Genomic DNA, 17,699 nt, shown 5'->3' on the forward strand with positions numbered 1-17,699 from the left:
TTCATTGTGCGAATCTACTTGCACACCAATTGGGTACTGGTTCTAATCCAGAATATTATAATGCTTGAACCTATATCTAGGACGCTTAGTAGGTAAATACACAATACCAGAATAAAGTTATACTTAGCAAGTGTAACTTTTCGGAATTTATCTACAATCATCTAAAATGTAAATCAATCAAATACGAGTATTATAGTATTTAGTGAGCAACGCATGCTTGACCAAAAGTTTTATAGTTTTTTTTAGCATAAAAATGAACTGTCAACAGCTATCCCATTATCTCCTAGAGGTTTATAAAATATCGTACTAGCTATGTCCCGCGGTTTTACTCGACTTTGAACTAAAATGATTGCATAGCCTAATTTTATATTGCCTTCCTCAATAAATCGGCTAAGAAACACTAAAATTATTTTTCAGTCTGTTGTTCAATTAGTTCACGAAATAAGCACAACAAACTCTTTATATTAAGTATATAGTGTAGGAAATAGTAATCTGAGACGGATATGACGTCGCTCGATCCCGACTTGTTTTTGTAACCAATAGTGAGTTAGAGAGGGGTAGCAATCGGACGGGAACGACTGGCGATATAAGTCACTCGCCGTGCGTTCGACTTCGGTGTTCTCGTGGCTTTCGAGCCGTCCACGTTTCTTGTTGTGTAGCTATTTATGCTTAACTTGGGATAGGTGGGGAGAATAGCTTGAGCAGTGAACGGTGAGTGTTGGCATGTCGTAAGGGATCCCTGAAAACTGCATCCGGAGTCACAAGCCTCTGGAACTGCTCAAGGTATTCTCTTCCAATTTAGGGTTGCTTTGGATACAGTTTGATTTGTTAATTAAGTTGTCCTGACAAATATCGTAGCACTAGTTTCATCTATAGTAAAAGTCTCACCTCTACCGCTTCTCCCGACGAACCTCAAGTCGTTAAACTTGGCGACCCTGTTCTTCATGAGCGCAGTGTTGTTCCTCAGCTCAGCGGAGCAGTTCTCGTCGTTGCCGGCGCGGACGGTCACCTGGGTGCCGTCCACCACGTCTCCCAGGGCCACCACCTTGAAGCCCCCGGGCAGGGTCTTGTTGGAGCGCCAGTGGTGGGGCAGGGCCGAGCACATGTAGTCAGGGCTGCCGGTTCGTACTGGTGATAAAAAAAAACATTTTTAATTTTACGGCACTAAAATATGGACGACCGCTGGCTTAAAGAGACAAACATGTCTACTATAATTAAATTATTATATGTATACTTAGTACCTAGTAATGAGATATTTAAAGTCTTTGCAATATTACAAAGGTTACAAAAATATCATTGTTATACATATCCTAATATTTCCAAATTATCACCTAATTTTATCACTGATATGTAGATCTCACCCGCTGAGCACTCAGCTATGGTATAGCTATGCTTGGAGTTTCTCTGCGTGATCGAATCAGCAATGAGGGGATCCGCAGACAAACCAAAGTCACTGACATAGCTCAGCGAGTCGCGAAGCTAAAGTGGCAATGGGCAGGCCACATAGTTCGAAGAGCCGATGGACGTTGAAGTCCCAAGGTGCTGGAATGACCCCGCACCGAAAAGCGCAGTGTTAGTCGACCCCACTAGGTGGACCGAGGACATCAAGCGGATAGCAGGAAACCGTTGGATGCTGGCGTCTCGAGACCGTTATGCTTGGAGGTCCATGCATGAGGCCTGTGTCCAGCAGTGGACGTCCATCGGCTGATAATGATGATGATGATGATGTAGATCTAAATTGCATGAAAATTTTTCATCCTGGCATGCTAGAGTCGAAAAATCAATCCTAGTGGACTGACGACATCAAGCGAGTTGCAGGGATTCGCAGGATGCAGGCGACTCAGGATCGTGATGTTTGGTAATATACCTACAGAAGGCCTATGTGGACGTCCATCGGCTGATATAATGATGATGATGATTAGTCGACTAAACATAGAAGATTATTATTTTAAACATAATGGCTGTGATGTGATATTAAAGAATATACATAAGGTATTATAACAAACCTGATATTTACCCAGCTCTTTTATACAAATTAATTAAATAATGGATTAATGGATGGTAAGCCATTACACATGAGTCAGAAGCTTAACAGGATGTACCCGGACAGAGAGTCATTTAGATTCGCTCGTAAGCCTCTGAGCGTCCCTCGACATTGTTCAGCTGCTTTTAGGGGTAGTTTTAAATATGCCGCCACTCGCTGCTGGAATAATATTCCTCCGCCTATTCGTGATTCCAAAAGCAAATTTGCTTTTTGTAGAAAATTAAAAAAATATTTAATGGATCGACAAAAGGAATTCGAGGATTGTGCAGTGGAAATATCAATTTTATAGAGGAAAACACGATAATTAGGTGATACTTTGAAATTTTGATACAATAGTTATTAATTTAGTTCTTTATCTTGATTTTCTATTTATTATAGGTACATATATATTTTATACATTTAGTAATAAATACACTTCACATTATAAATTCATATATAAATCACACTATATATCTTTACATCTGTAGTTTAATTGGTACTTAATTATTATTTTTAAACATATTTGCTGCTTCAGATTGAATTTAATTCACTTGAATTTGTTCTCATTTTTATTTTTTTTATGTTAGCTGTGGCGTCACACGGGTCTCAGCTGAAAATCAGCGCCGTGTGTTATGCTTGTATATAGTACACGGCATATGCTGAGCTGTACACCCTTTCTTTTTTAAGGGTTACAGACAGACATGCTGTTTTTAGTTAAGGATACTGTTTGTAACTTTTAAATTTGAATAAATTTATTTTCTTTCTTTCTTTTCTTTCTTTTAAATATGGGTAAATACGAAAGGATACACCTACAAATCGCCATTTTGTTGAATGAAATTGATAGTTGTTGAACGAAAATAAAATCATTATCCTTTTGCAGTAGGGTACACACGACTTTTAAAAGGCTGCAAAACCAGGGAATTCGTTGACACGCTAACCAGTCACTGCTGTGGCTTCACCGGTGGGAATGCTTTTGGGAAGGCTTTAAAGTAGGTGTTTGACAATAGGGTTATTGTTAAAGATTTTATACTATTAGATATGTCACTGACGCGTCGAAACTGAGACGCACAAAAATGGCTAATTATCTTAATTTTCTTTAATTGCATACTAAACAACGAAAGTTATTTAAACAAATCTTACCTAAATATTGTCTACTCGTACAATGTCGATTTGTGTATTCAGAAAGTGTAAAATTTATATGTAAATAAATATATAATGTAAAAACACAAAATTATGCATGTGTGCGCTCAGTGGAGCAGCTCTTTTTTTCGCATCACTTTTTGCGATGATTTTGTAAGCACGTAACCTATCTATAGTATAACATATCGTTGGGTATTGTGCTTCAGCTTTAGTCAGGCCAGTCTAACGAATCATATTATTAACTAGCGGACGCCCACGACTTAAATTGTTCACACATCCAGCGGGAACCATTGATTTTACCGGGATAAAACATGCCTATATATTGCTCAATAACCTAGTCTATCTTTCAGTGAAATTCCCATTTAAATCACCCAAGCCGTTCCAAACATTAGCAGCCGAAAAAACAGACAGACTGACGAAAACTTTAAAAAACTTTTTTATTAAATTTTGAAAAAGATTTTTTTAGTTTCGTGTTCTTAAATAACTAAAAGCACTTAATAAAACACAGTTACTTTGAAATCACAGACAGACACTTCAGTACAATATAGTGTATTAATAGAACCTCGCGCATTTACCCTTGTAGTTACATCTTGTAGTTATCCATGGGAATATGGGAATAAAATATAGTCTGTGTTACTCCCTGATAAAGTAGCTTTTTATTGATAAAAGTAATTTTCAAATCGGTCCAGTTTGTCTTTATAATATTAGTATAGGTATTCCTATGAATACAACTACACTAATATTATAAAGATGATGAGAAGATTCCATCAATCATAGGATTGTCTCCTCAGGGCATTTATTTCTTTCTCTGTCTCCATCTGTTTGACTACCTGTTTATCCGTACTAATCTATGGAACTAGCTTACTTGATGAGCTAACTTATTGACTTTAGTGGAACCTGAATTTCACGGTGACGAAGTTGATAAGCTAGTTTATAAAATATGAATATAATATGATTGATTATGATAATAACCCGAATAGAGCCGTGATAGCCCAGTGGATATGACCTCTGCCTCCGATTTCGGAGGGTGTGGGTTCGAATCCGGTACGGGGCATGCACCTCCAACTTTTCAGTTGTGTGCATTTTAAGAAATTAAGTATCACGTGTCTCAATCGGTGAAGGAAAACATCGTGAGGAAACCTGCATACCAGAGAATTTCTTAATTCTCTGCGTATGTGAAGTCTGCCAATCCGCATTGGGCCAGCGTGGTGGACTATTGGCCTAACCCCTCTCATTCTGAGAGGAGACTCGAGCTCAGCAGTGAGCCGTATATGGGTTGATAACGACGACGACGATGATAATAACCAGTACTTTGGGCAACAGTCACGACGTGTAAATATTAACACGTTAATTAGAGCCAGGAGTTTACAACAAATGCAGTTATCATACGCATGGAGTACAGTTAATTGGAAATACCGTAAAAAGCGGAATAATTGAGGAAAACACGACGCGTTTAGTCAAACAAGTGTACCATATAGGATCTATCGTATATCACGGTGAGGTCATGTGCCCTTTTTGTAGAGCAATTAAAACATTTTGGCTTGTATTATACTAGCGGACGCCCGCGACTTCGCCTGCCTTTATACCTTCTTAATCCGGCCCTGTCACAAAGTCCGTTCTTAACAGACGTATAATCTATAACTTCCCTGCCAAATTTCATCTTTGCGCGTCACGAGGTTTTCGAGATTTCGTGATGAATAACCTTTCAGGTTTTCACACGAAAGACACGATCTGCTGAAAAGAGCCGACAATAAACTCAATAGTTGCTCTTTTAAAAATTCATATAAGTATATAACTAATTTTCGGCCGCGACTTCGTCCGTCCTTAGGTGATATAATAGGAAGATACACCACCTAATTATCTAAAATTAATTTGAATAGTTTTGGAAAAATCGCTTGGGTGATCAAGTAATATTTTTTTTTTCGGATTTTTAAATTTTTTCTATTTTAAATTTTTCTTCAAAATGTACTACAATATTTGTCTACTTGCCTACATTAATTCGCTATACATATTAAAGTATAATACACGGCCATTAATTCGTATGGAGCGTAGCTCTGAAAGAAATGATCGCAAATATCTTGTTACCTACTATAAAAAATATTGCTTTACTATTAGCATTCTCCTAATAATTTATATACAATTTTAAAAAAACTGTCATCATCCCTATTGTATTTATTTATTTTGAGTCTGGATTCTGGATATCAATGAAGTCTTCCATCCCCTTCAATGACTGAATATTAATGGCGACCGATCTAATTATCGGGCGCGGTCAGTTACGTTTAACCTCAGGATTTATTCAAGTCAGCCACAAAATAAACCACAAGCCCTGAAATCCTAAATCAACACACACTTACTATTATTATTCCGTTATTTTATCCTCTTCCTGCTGAATGTCTCTTGCGGTTCTCATTACCGTATATAAGCTAATAGTACTCATATTCAGTACTTATAACCTTACTAGCAGTCGCTTCGCGGTTTCAGCCGCGTAGTTCCAGTTCCCGTGAGAATATAGAGATAAAATATAGCCTATGACACTCAGAAATAACGTGGCTTTCTAGTGATAATGGAACTTTCATAATCGGTTCAGTAAGTCCAAAAATTACCCCCTTCAACACCATAAACTTTACATCTTTTTAATATTAGTTTAGTGAAGTATAGTTTTTTTTTCAATTACATTACTTACTTAATATAAAAATACGTGCCGCAAGTTAGAGTTTAGCGAAAAGCTACTTATAATTTTGAGAAGTTAAAACCAAATTAACCTTAAAAAGTACATGTCATACTTTAACATGTCCGCTTTTAAAGTTACATAATAAAACATAACTAGCTAAACGTTCTTACCTTTTCAAGAACATTAGTCATTTTGAATATGACTAATATTCTGATTTAACTCTAAGAGAAAGTCTGTATCATGAGTGGGTAAGACAATTTATTTTTATAAATATATCCCTACCCTACCCCTACCCTACCCCTACCTTACCCTTACCCTACCCCTGCCCTAAGTATTATTTGTCCGTCTCCTGGTTCTAAGCTACCTCCTCACCAATTTTCAGCCAAATCGGTTTAGCTGTTTAACTTTCGGACTAAATTAAAATGGCTTCATGCGACCAAAGGATCAGAAATGCCGAAGCTATGCATGATATTAAGTGTTTTAAAAGCCTTGACGATCGCGATGCCATGTACTAAGTAAGTATGCAATTAACACAATTATTGATATAGGTATTTTGAAAATAAAGAAATATCCTCTTCTATAATCCTTAAAGAGTAACACTGTTGGCCAAAAATTTTATGAAACACAATGTAATCCAACGATCGAAAGTCAAAGTTTGTAGAGCTCCCTCTTGTACAACCTAAAGCCTACAAACCAAAGTCCAATAGAAGTCTACTGCTTAACCGAACTGTATGAATCTAACTGCTTAACCATGGAGTATGAGTAGGTGTGGTTGGTAGTATTCTAAAAACCATAAGCAATTTTAGGATGTGGTTAAAGAGTTTGGACCGTTGAATTTGTTAAAAAAAATCACCGAGTAGCGGCTCGGGCGTGAAAAAAGAAACATTAATAGTGTAACTGTGGTTTCTCTATTTACGGAAGCAAAGGTACTCACGAATTATGCGCCGCAAACTGCTGGTTAGTGCGGTTGACTCCACAAAGGGCTGGATGTCTCTCCTGTCATTATACCAATCTTCGTAGAAAGCGACGCATCAATTTGATTTGCTCAGAATGAATTTTGTTTTTTAATTTAAGCAATTTTGTTTAATAAAGCTTTGTAGCATCGACGGTACTGTCGCCACCAATTTCTGAATTAGCTTATAACTTATTTAAGAGCGCGCAGCGTGTCGGTACGATATGGATAAAATTCGAAGCGCAAACGAGACGCCGAATTATGACTTTCACGTGAGTGTAAAGCACGGAGCAATTGACGCGCGACGCAAATTTTATGACGTGAGCGCCAAAACCATTTTTACCTAATTGTAAGTAAATTAAACAATATAACGAAAAACAAAATGGCCATGTTCAAGATATATACCGAATTTTCTATACAAAACAAAAATTTAAGAAAATAAGTTTGCTTTTCCTGAGATTGAAAGCATGTATTGAACTGATTTGACTGAAATTTAAAATGAAGATAGATAATATCCGGAATTAACACATATTTTCACCTTTTATTCCGAAAAAATCCATGTTTATTGCAAGATTTGCGAAAAACTGAATTCCACGCGGACGTAGTCGCGGGCGTCCGTTAGCATAGCCTATATTTTATCTCCATATCGCACGGAAACGGGAACTACGCAGGTAAAACCGCCGGGCGTCGGCTAGTGGATAAATATTTTTTTTCTGAACCTGATCAGTATTAGTATCTCAGTATTAATATCGTAAAAGTTGCAAAAGATTTGTTGACAACATTCCTTCGAAGGCAGGAAAGTGAATAATTGTAATCCGTGTAAGCAAAGGCTTTTTTCCCTCGTTACCAATCAAGCGTATCGCCGGTCTCCCGTCCTAAGTAATTTAATTACATACTTGTTATTTTGAAGAATAACTGTTTTGGAGTACAAAGATATCTAATTTCCACGTTGTTATGGCTGATTAGGATTTAAAAACCAAAATTCTTAATTCAAAAAGCCTTAATAGCTCAACGGTAAAGAAGACTACTGAGAAGTCCTGGGTTCGATCCCTGCCCGCAGGATAATCGTATCCACTCCCAACGGTCTTTTCCAACTAATTCGGAGAGATAGGGGAATATTGATTACATTCAAAAATACAAAGCAAATCTACTTTAAAAAAAAGAGATTAAGAGTGTGCAATATGTAATTTGGTGATTACAAATGGTTCTGCATCTCAGATTCTGGAAAAGTTAGGAGCCTGATATTTGGGTAAATGATATTTCAAAGTGTTAGCTTCGTTATGACTATTCAAAATACACAATTTGTAAAACTTTTCTCGATAGTTTATTTTTTTGAAAAATACATGTTTTGCTCACATTTTGCTTTCAATCTCAGGAAAAGCAAACTTATTTTCTTAAATTTTTGTTTTGTATAGAAAATTAGGTATATATCTTGAACATGGCCATTTTGTTTTTCGTTATGTTGTTTAATTTACTTGCAATTAGGTAAAAATGGTTTTGGCGCTCACGTCATAAAATTTGCGTCGCGCGTCAATCGCTCCGTGCTTTTCACTCACGTGAAAGTCATAATTCGGCGTCTCGTTTGCGCTTCGAATTTTATTCATATCGTACCGTAACGCTGCGCGCTCTTAAAGGTTTGAAATAGAATAATGATTGAAAATCGGCCAAGTTTATTATACAATAGAATTGACATGTTGCCATCGGTTTAGTTAATGTGCGTGGATATGGAATTTTTCTACTCCCATTTCGTAATCTACTCTATTGAGTAAAACCTCAAACCATATCACAAAACTTTTAATTTGTAAAGATAGAAAAGATCTTTATTTTTAAGTAATGCCACATATCACATTAAATCTAAATTATAACATACAAGATCGTGTGGTAATGTTCATTACCAGATGGGTGAACCGTGCTACAATGATTTTTTTAACCGACTTCCAAAAAGGAGGAGGTTCTACGTTCGGCTGTATGTATGTTTTTTTTTTTTTTTTTTTTTTTTATGTATGTCCAGCGATAATTCCGTCAATTATGGACCGATTTTGAAAATTCTTTTTTTGTTTTGTAGGGTTTACTTCCAGGGTGGTCCCATTTTTTTCATGTCAGGATCTCATGATGGCATCCTGGAGAAATTGAGGGGAACTTCCGAAATTTGTAGAGACGGCTAGCACGTTTGTTAGTGTTTCCATAAGGTATTTTAAACCACTACAACTTTATGAAGGTTTGGAGTTGGTCTGATGATGGAGCCGAAACACAGACGATGGAACTCGTCAAGGATTTACAGCAGTCACCTTTTGTTTGGGCTTGATTAATTTGTATTGATGAGTACTTTCCACCTATATGGGTTGTGACTGTATTAAGGGTCTGGTGATGAAGACGAGGGACAGTGAAGAGAACTCCTCGACGGTTGACAGTAGCTACCTTGTGTTTGGACTTGATTAATTTGTATTGATGAGAACTTTCCACCTAGATGGATTGTGACTGTATTAAGGGTCTGATGATGAAGACGAGGGACAGTGAAGAGAACTCCTCGACGGTTCACAGTAGCTACCTTGTGTTTGGACTTGATAAATTTGTATTGACGAGAACTTTCCACCTAGAAGGATTGTGACTGTATTAAGGGTCTGGTGATGAAGACGAGGGACAGTGAAGAGAACTCTTCGACGGTTCACACCAGCTACCTTGTGTTTGGACTTGATAAATTTGTATTGATGAGAACTTTCCACCTAGATGGATTGCGACTGTATTAAGGGTCTGGTGATGAAGACGAAGCACAGTGAAGAGAACTCCTCGACGGCTCACAGCAGCTACCTTGTGTTTGGACTTGATAATTTTGTATTGATAAGAACTTTCCACTTAGATAGGTTGTGACTATACACACGCAGTGGGTATGCTAACACTAAAAATAAAAAAATAAAAATTTTAATAAAAAAAATTCAACCGACTTCCAACTCAAAAAATAACTTTAACTAAAAAGCAAAAAATAACATCCTACCTATGTGCTACCTTCTGATCAGTTTGAAGGCGGTGCCAAGCCAGTGATGTTTTAATTAAATACGTTTAAACTACTAAATTTCTGTGGTTATTCCAGAAACAGCTTTAATTAAAACACGACACTGGCTTGGCACCGCCTTCAAACTGATCAGAAGGTAGCACATAGGTAGGATGTTATTTTTTGCTTTTTAGTTAAAGTTATTTTTTGAGTTGGAAGTCGGTTGAATTTTTTTTATTAAAATTTTTTAAATATCTAAATAGAAGCATGGATTTTTGAAAAAAATCCTTATAAGAGACGCTAATCAAGACCAATAATACATACATTATTTTAATTAATTTTAAAACGTATTGCATGCCACTGCACATAATTAGCGATTGTAGCACTCGTGCTGTATATTGTGACACAAAAATTGCTCGTGCTACAATGGGGCATAAATAACTAATAAGAGATTTTGGAAGTTCAAGTTTTAACTTTCAATTATAATAAAAACAAAACAAGAATCATTTATGTATTTATGACACAAAAAACGTTTTACAATAATCCAACGTGTTTATATAAATAGTCCTGTTTGAGAAGAATAGGCCCAGAATAGGCCTGTTAGCCTGTTTTAGAAGAAATCCATAATAAACACGTCGTGAAAACATACTCGTAATATTTATGTTCTTTTCGTAATTTCGGCCTAACAAAAGGCAAAGTTAGGAAACGTACACAGGTAAGCTCTGCGTCGAAACTACCTGTGACCTCATTAGCTCGCATTGAACGATCTCATTACCAGGAGTGGTTTTACGCCCTCCCTGCGCATTTTCTAATTGTTTCATAGTTTTCTGGTCGGTTTTTACAAGCTTTTACTTGCATTGTTAGATAATGGAATCTAACCTTGGGTGATAAATTAGTGCGATTATGTACTAACCAATTTACAGGGTGTCCCGCAAATAGTACGATATACAGTGTGATATTTGAAATGTTAGCCGAAATTTTACGGTTTTTAAGTTAAATTGCTTTTTCTAAAAAATACAAAAATCAGTGCAATTTTGTCGGACCATGTGCTGAAAAATCATTTTTGAATAATTGATTACTCAACTATTGGATTTATTTTTCGTAGGCCATGATGTCAGCTATCATCCTGGGAGCTATCATACGGGACACTCTATATATTATTATTAAATAGCTGAAGCAAGCATCGTCTGATGGGCCCCGAAAGCAGAAACAGAAGAAATACGCGGAAAGACTCTCTAGGACCTGTAAATACTCGAACTTGAAGTTTCAAAAGTGCTTGAAATAAGCGAATCTTAATTTGAAGTCTGAAGTTGGCCCTAGGAACACAGTTAAACTTGTTAATAGATATTCCTTAGATTAAATTACATTAAAATAGGGTGGTTTAAAAAAAATAACTAAAATAATAACTTCTAAGAGAGAAGTTTTTACGGGAAGGTTTCTTGTATTAGAATAAAATCATCTAATCAGTGACTTTTGTTGTTGTTATTAGCCGGTTATTGACCCCAATACCTTCCATTTTCGACCACGCACGATAAAATACTTTAATAAAATTTATTTAGATTTATTTAAGTCATAAGCTAATCAAATGCCTACCTATATGTTGTGATAAAAACCTCTAATAAGAATTTAATTTGTTAACAAATCATAAAATGTTAATTTACCAAAATGTGTAATAAAATTATGAATATCATTAACTGTTCAAGAACGAAAGTTAAGTCCTACCTAATATTATATATGGGAATGTGAGTTTGTTTGTATGTTTATCTGTCTGTTGGTTACGTTTTTAACCCAAGTTACAAAACCGATTTTTTTTTACCAATAGAAAGCTACATTAACAGCGAGTAACAGATTATATTTTATCCCTGTATTCCCTCGGGCCTAAAACTACGCGGTTAAAACCGAAGGCATCCGCTAGTTCTCTAATACACTAATATTACCTAAAAAATGTAATATTATTTTTTTTTGTTTGTTTGTTACTATTTAACCAATCGATTAATTTGGATTTTTAGAAAGTGTAACATCCAGTAACATAACGAAAACGGGAATTAATAAAAAAAAACATTTATTTCAATTAGGCTTATTTTACAAACACTTTTGAAATGTCAGGATTATATCATAATTTAATTTAATATAATGGTGGTAATAATAGTCGAAAACTTAAAATTAAAGTTACGAGGATTCCAAAGGTTCCAGCCAAGGTTTATTTTCTTTTTATTTACCACCATTTTACAAACTTCTTTAAAACTAAGCACACAGTCGAAATAATAAATTCCCTCGGGAATAATGAAGATAACATGAAACAATTGCACTCTCAAAGCTATTATGATCATAAATTCATAGTTGCCTATCGTACGACCTGAAATGACTGAAGAGATTTTCAAAAAAGCAGTGCTATAACGGTTTATAAGCCCTCATTCGCACGAGAGCTTTTTTAACGTACGTTAAATGCATTCCCAATTATATGTTCACACGACAGCGTTTTTAAAACACGACGCTTTTTTTCGAGCAGTGTTGCATTTTCAATTTTCGGCGTTGGAAATAGACCTTCATTTAACTTCACGCTATATTTAAACGCTTTTTTAACGTCAGTTAAAAAAAACTCTCGTGCGAATGAGGGCTCACGAATATAAAAAATGACAGTTTTGGCGATGACAAAATGACAGCTTAACCTCAACAATGCATTGTTTTGTTAAGTAATTAATTTGTATTGAATCTACTTTGTAAAACTAAGCATGACAAGGTATTTTGTGTTTGGACATCTGTTAGTGGAGTATGTTTTTTACATAGTCCACTAAATGAACTAGCAGACGCCCGCCACTTCGTACGCATAATTGATTGTGCAGAGCCTTGTGTTTGTGTTTTTTTTTAGATTGTATTTGTGTAAATGCTGCAATAGTCACTGGTGGACCAAATAAATAAATAAAATAAATAAAATAAAAATAAAATTAAGTTTTTCAAAAAGGGAATCATGGATTTTTTTCGGGATAAAAAGTAGCCTATACGTTGCTCCATAATATACTGTATCTCCCTGTGAAGACCCATTAAAATAGGTCCAGACGTTCCAAAGATTTTCCAAACAGACAGATAAAATTTTTAAAAAAGTTCGTTTATGTTTTAGTATCGTGTAAATAACTAGGTATAATAACTTGAGAAAATACAGTTTTTGTCACTTCAAATTACAGACATACACTTAAATTTTATTTATAACTAGTGGACGCTCGCATCTTCGTACGCGTGAAGGTCTATTTTTTGCATATCCCACGGGAACCATGGTTTTTTAGCCTATACCTACTTATGTTGCAGCATAACCTACTCTATCTTCCAGTGAAAGTGTCATTAGTATAGTTCAGTCGCTCCAGAGATTAGTCCGGAGGAACAGACAGCGAATGCCCTCGGTTTTCCACAGGAACCATGAATTTTTCGGGAAAAAAAGTAGCATAATTGTTGCTCAACAACATTCTGTATCTCATTTTATTAAAATATTTTTTTAAAAAGTTTGTTTAGTTGTTTATGTTTTTAATAACTTGAGAAAACACAGTTTTTGTCAATTCAACAGGCAGACACTTCAATTTTATTTATATGTATTAATGATATATCCTAAGATTAGTTATTTATAACCAGTAGCGTGTAATAATAGAACAAGTTCTTTATTAATAGAAAACGTAAAGCCCCAGTTCCGTACCGAGTTCCGGGTTTTTACGATATCGGCATAGTTCACATTTCGATGGTTCTGTTGGAAATTCTCATACTTACTGGAAAATTCCTATAGTTGTTGGAAAACTAAGATATAATCGGGATTACTTAGGAATTAAGACGCGTCACTGACAGTTACAGTAAATTGGCTACTTGACTGTTATCGGGAACAATATAGACTAAGAGGAGGTGGTCCTAAGATGACCAGAATTTACTCATTATGTAAAAGTTGAAAGTTTGTCTAACCACGCTCCTATTGTAGGTGAGTACGGTAGGAAAGTATGGATTTTGGATTGTGGTGGCTTTCGGAGGTGGCACATTTCTAGATACCAGATCCTCAACAATCCAGGTATAAAAAGTATCAAGTTTATATATTAAATAATAATTATAAACAGTTGATAAAAATCATGATTATTTTTTCTTTTAATATGCGGACAGATGCGTGCCATGCGTGAATTTCTGTTTTTCACAAATCACACAGGAACTATGATTTTTCCTGGATTTCTTCTGCTCCAAGATCGAATTTATCACTGTACCCAAATGTATCTAAATCAGTTCAGTTGTTTAACTATGAAAACAACAACAGCTGACAGAAAAACACACGTAATTTTGCGTTTATAATATAATTGCAATTCATACTATCGAATAGATTATTTGTTTTTAACGCTTAACGTTGACGTTTGTCGCGCAGAGTGAATTCGTTATGAGTTGCGGACTGCGGTTCGTGGCCCACGGGTTATTCTGTATGACTAATAATAAGTATGTAGTGATTCAAATTTAACAAAATAATGACATTTTATTAGTCAGTTAATGCAGACAAGCAGTCTAGGAAATATGTTAAGTTTATTACTTGATTCAGTTAAATTACTAGATCATTATTTTTTCTGTCCGTCCCTCTATAATATATTATTCATGTTCGTCTATCCGTCTGTCCATCCGTCGGTTTCGCTCAGAGACAATTAGTATGTACTAGAAAACTTTCACATCGTAAAATGTACATTAAGCACGGCGACAATGTAGTAAATCTCGAAAAATTTTTTAGGTTACTTCCTAGTGAGGTGACTTTTTTATTCCATAGTGTAGAGTAATGTTGGATACGTCACCAAATTAGTATTATGAAATTCAAAGCAAATCTAGCACAGCTAAGTAGGGGTTAGAAGTAAAAGAAGTTGTAGCTGACTACTAAGTAAGTATTCTAAGTCGGCATTGGTGATTAAAAAAAAATCAAAATTCATTTATTTCAATAAGGCTTAGTTTACAAGCACTTTTGAAAAGTCAGTATTATGTCATAATTTAATTAAATCTAACGGTGGTAATAATAGTCGAAAACTTAAAAAATAAAGTTACAAGGGTTCCAAATGTTTCTTGCTCTGAGAAGAGCCCACAACAAACTCAGCAAAGGTTTATTTTTTTTGTTTACCACCATATGATGATCGACGGACCCCTACACTGCGCGTAGACCGACACGCACTTGGCCGGTTCTATTCCTAACTTTATTAGGTATTCTGTGGCTTTACCTCGATATAAAATAGTTAAGCATGTTATTCAAGGTAGCAAAAATATAGGAGCGCCCACGTATTTTCCAATATCAATGATTTCTCATGTGTTATATTTTCCACGTCACAGAATTCCATGTCATAATTGATTTGACGTCATAACTTAATACCGTCATGGATAAGTGATCAGTGATGGTTGTAAGCCATGACGGATGACACATTACATTAACCCATTGTCGATACTTAGGATCAGTAAGCTCTCCGAATCCAATAAGTTAGAAAAAGCCACCTAGAAAATACTTCTGGCGTTAATGTTTCTCTAGAATCTATCGTTGAAAAAACCAATGTTAAAGAAATAACTTGAAAAAACGCACAGAAAACAAAGATTGAACCTCTACATAGAAAGTTTCAAATGTGGTGTTAGAGAGAGAGTTATCAACCCATATTCGTCGTCTATAGAGTCACCTCTCAGAATGAGAGGGAGTAGGCCAACAGTCCACCACGCTGGCCCAATGCGGATTGGCAGACGTCACACACGCAGAGAATTAAAAAATTCTCTGGTGTGCAGGTTTCCTCCACGATGTTTTGCATGACCCGGACCGGATTCGAACCCACACCCTCCGGAATCGGAGGCCGTGATCATATCTACTGGGCTATCACGGCACAAATGTGGTGTATGTCGCGTCAACTAATTAAATTGATAGAGTTAACACTTATCAGAGAGTCCTTATTAAAGTAGACCTCTCGCTTGCTGTGTCTATATATCCTCTGTTGGAGAGTTTTAATTTAAGAATGTGTGTTGTATTACAAACTTCTTAACCATAGATTCAAAAAGTCTTAACCATCGAGCCTTCAAATTCACGATATTCGGTACAGAGACAGTTTACATCCTTGATGGTCGGACGGCTACTCAGATCTTGACAATATGTAATTGATTTCTCTGGATTAAAAAAAATAAAACCACGCGGATATATCTATATATTATAATAAGATAACAAATAAGAAAACGTGTAAGTTTAATTTATGGAATTTGTGAAATCCCAACTTTGTGCTGGGTATATTCCAAATTGGAATGTAAGTTCCTTATAAGCTTTGGATTATTTTATGGAAATGATGTCGAAGGTCTATAGGTGCCTTGTTTCTCTTCTAGATACAATTGCTTCCTAATGGTGTTAGTATAGGTCGGTAGCTGACTTGTTTGTCGTTACGGATGGTCCCTAAAATGTTAAAAGAGCTTACCGAGATCAGGGTGCTCGATCTTCGTCTCCTCAATAATGGAATGCAGCCACCAGGGCTCGAGTTCGGCCATCTCTCGGCGCCGGCGGCCTCTCGACTCATAGGGCAAGTGCATCCTTCAAAACAGCATCACACGTTTCCGCCGCCCGCTCTTGCACTACTCTTGCTAATGCTTCACGTGCGACTTCTTTGAGTATTATTTGTTCTTTGGTCACTTTTCAAGTCTTCGAAATTTGAATTTGGTTTCTTATAACTTTGTACGGATACTTTGTGTCAATGATTAATAAGCCAGACGTTTCGTAAAGTTGTTTAAAGATTTAAAAGGCAAGAATACTTTCGCCGTATCTCCCTGCATACGACCTTTGCACCGATGAGTAAGTTATTGTTAGGAACACTTGAGGCACCTTAAAACAACTTTTGGCACCAATCCAATATTATTTTCCGTGTTATTGTTCGGTGAAGTGTTGTTCCTATTCGGTTGATTGTTTGCTTTTATATTTACACTTAGATATACAATACGAGATCTTCGGTTTGCGTTTTACTAATATTTTAACAGTTCTAAAGTCGGTTAATTGGCACACAAGTTCACTCATACGCTAGACGTAAACAATCACGAGCGTTTACATAACTTTTTCCTTAACTCAATATTTACGTATACTAGCGGGAATCGGGCCGGGCCTTGAAGATTTCAACTTAACTTTCGTCATTTTATATGACTCACTGAAGGTTCGAGCGGAATAGTCCAAAATAACTTCTATCATTCGAGTTACGTAGGTACTAAAGTTTGTAGAAGCGCGTATCTACTGATATTTAAATTAAGAAATCGCGAATACTGTCAATATCAGCTGAGCGGGTTTAATTATTTTTCCCCCGCGCGTTGCGTCAGCGCCGGTTTCTTAGTCGAGTGTTATGTTTTTTTGCGAATAAAGTCGAGCGTAAGTCCCGCGCCGGTAAGAGGTATTTACCGCGTACGTACGACGCGCGTAGAAGTGATGAGTCACGCGCGACGGAGGCTGCGCGCGTGTTCACGGTCCGCGAGCCAAAGTACTACTGAACCGCCGCCATTCTGTCACTCGCTGCCTCCATTCCCTGCGGTCAATCTGCGGTCTGGCCACGCTTCATTTGCCGGGAAAATGTTCATCTCCCGTCTCACTCCATCACGCACAAAATTACGCGGGTGTAAGCGGAATGGCCGAAAGTTTTACTTTATCAAACATTTTTGTTTAGTTTCATTGTTGAAAGGGAAATATTATAATGGTGTTTTTCATTTTGATGCGATGCTTAATATCTCGCTTGTTCTCCGCTAGCCCAGAGAGAGACGTGTATATAAACGAGCTTGGTGCTTCTAATTCGCGAGGAAGTTTCAGCTGTGCATGCGATCAGTGAGGTGTTACTACTTCTAGAGGAAAACAGTTTCTGAACTAAGTTTTCTTTTTTACCTTCTTCTACTAACAAGGTTCATTGCTAGAGATCTCTGATCCAAATTGTCCTTAATATGT

General features: G+C 36.3%; 1 protein-coding gene across 1 annotated transcript in view; it reads right to left on the reverse strand.

The window, feature by feature from the left end:
- Positions 1-17,246, reverse strand: part of LOC112045245 (protein lozenge) — a 72,533-nt gene extending 55,287 nt beyond the window's left edge. The window contains exons 1-2 of the mRNA XM_024081356.2: positions 16,204-17,246; positions 889-1,128 (exon numbers count right to left, since the gene is read on the reverse strand). Coding sequence (XP_023937124.1) covers positions 889-1,128; positions 16,204-16,315 — 352 coding nt within the window. The 5' untranslated portion in view covers positions 16,316-17,246. The remainder of the gene's footprint in view (positions 1-888; positions 1,129-16,203) is intronic.
- Between the last annotated feature and the right edge of the window lie 453 nt (positions 17,247-17,699).

The sequence above is a fragment of the Bicyclus anynana genome, chromosome 19, assembly GCF_947172395.1.
Source record: "Bicyclus anynana chromosome 19, ilBicAnyn1.1, whole genome shotgun sequence".
NCBI classification, from domain to species: Eukaryota; Metazoa; Arthropoda; class Insecta; order Lepidoptera; family Nymphalidae; genus Bicyclus; species Bicyclus anynana.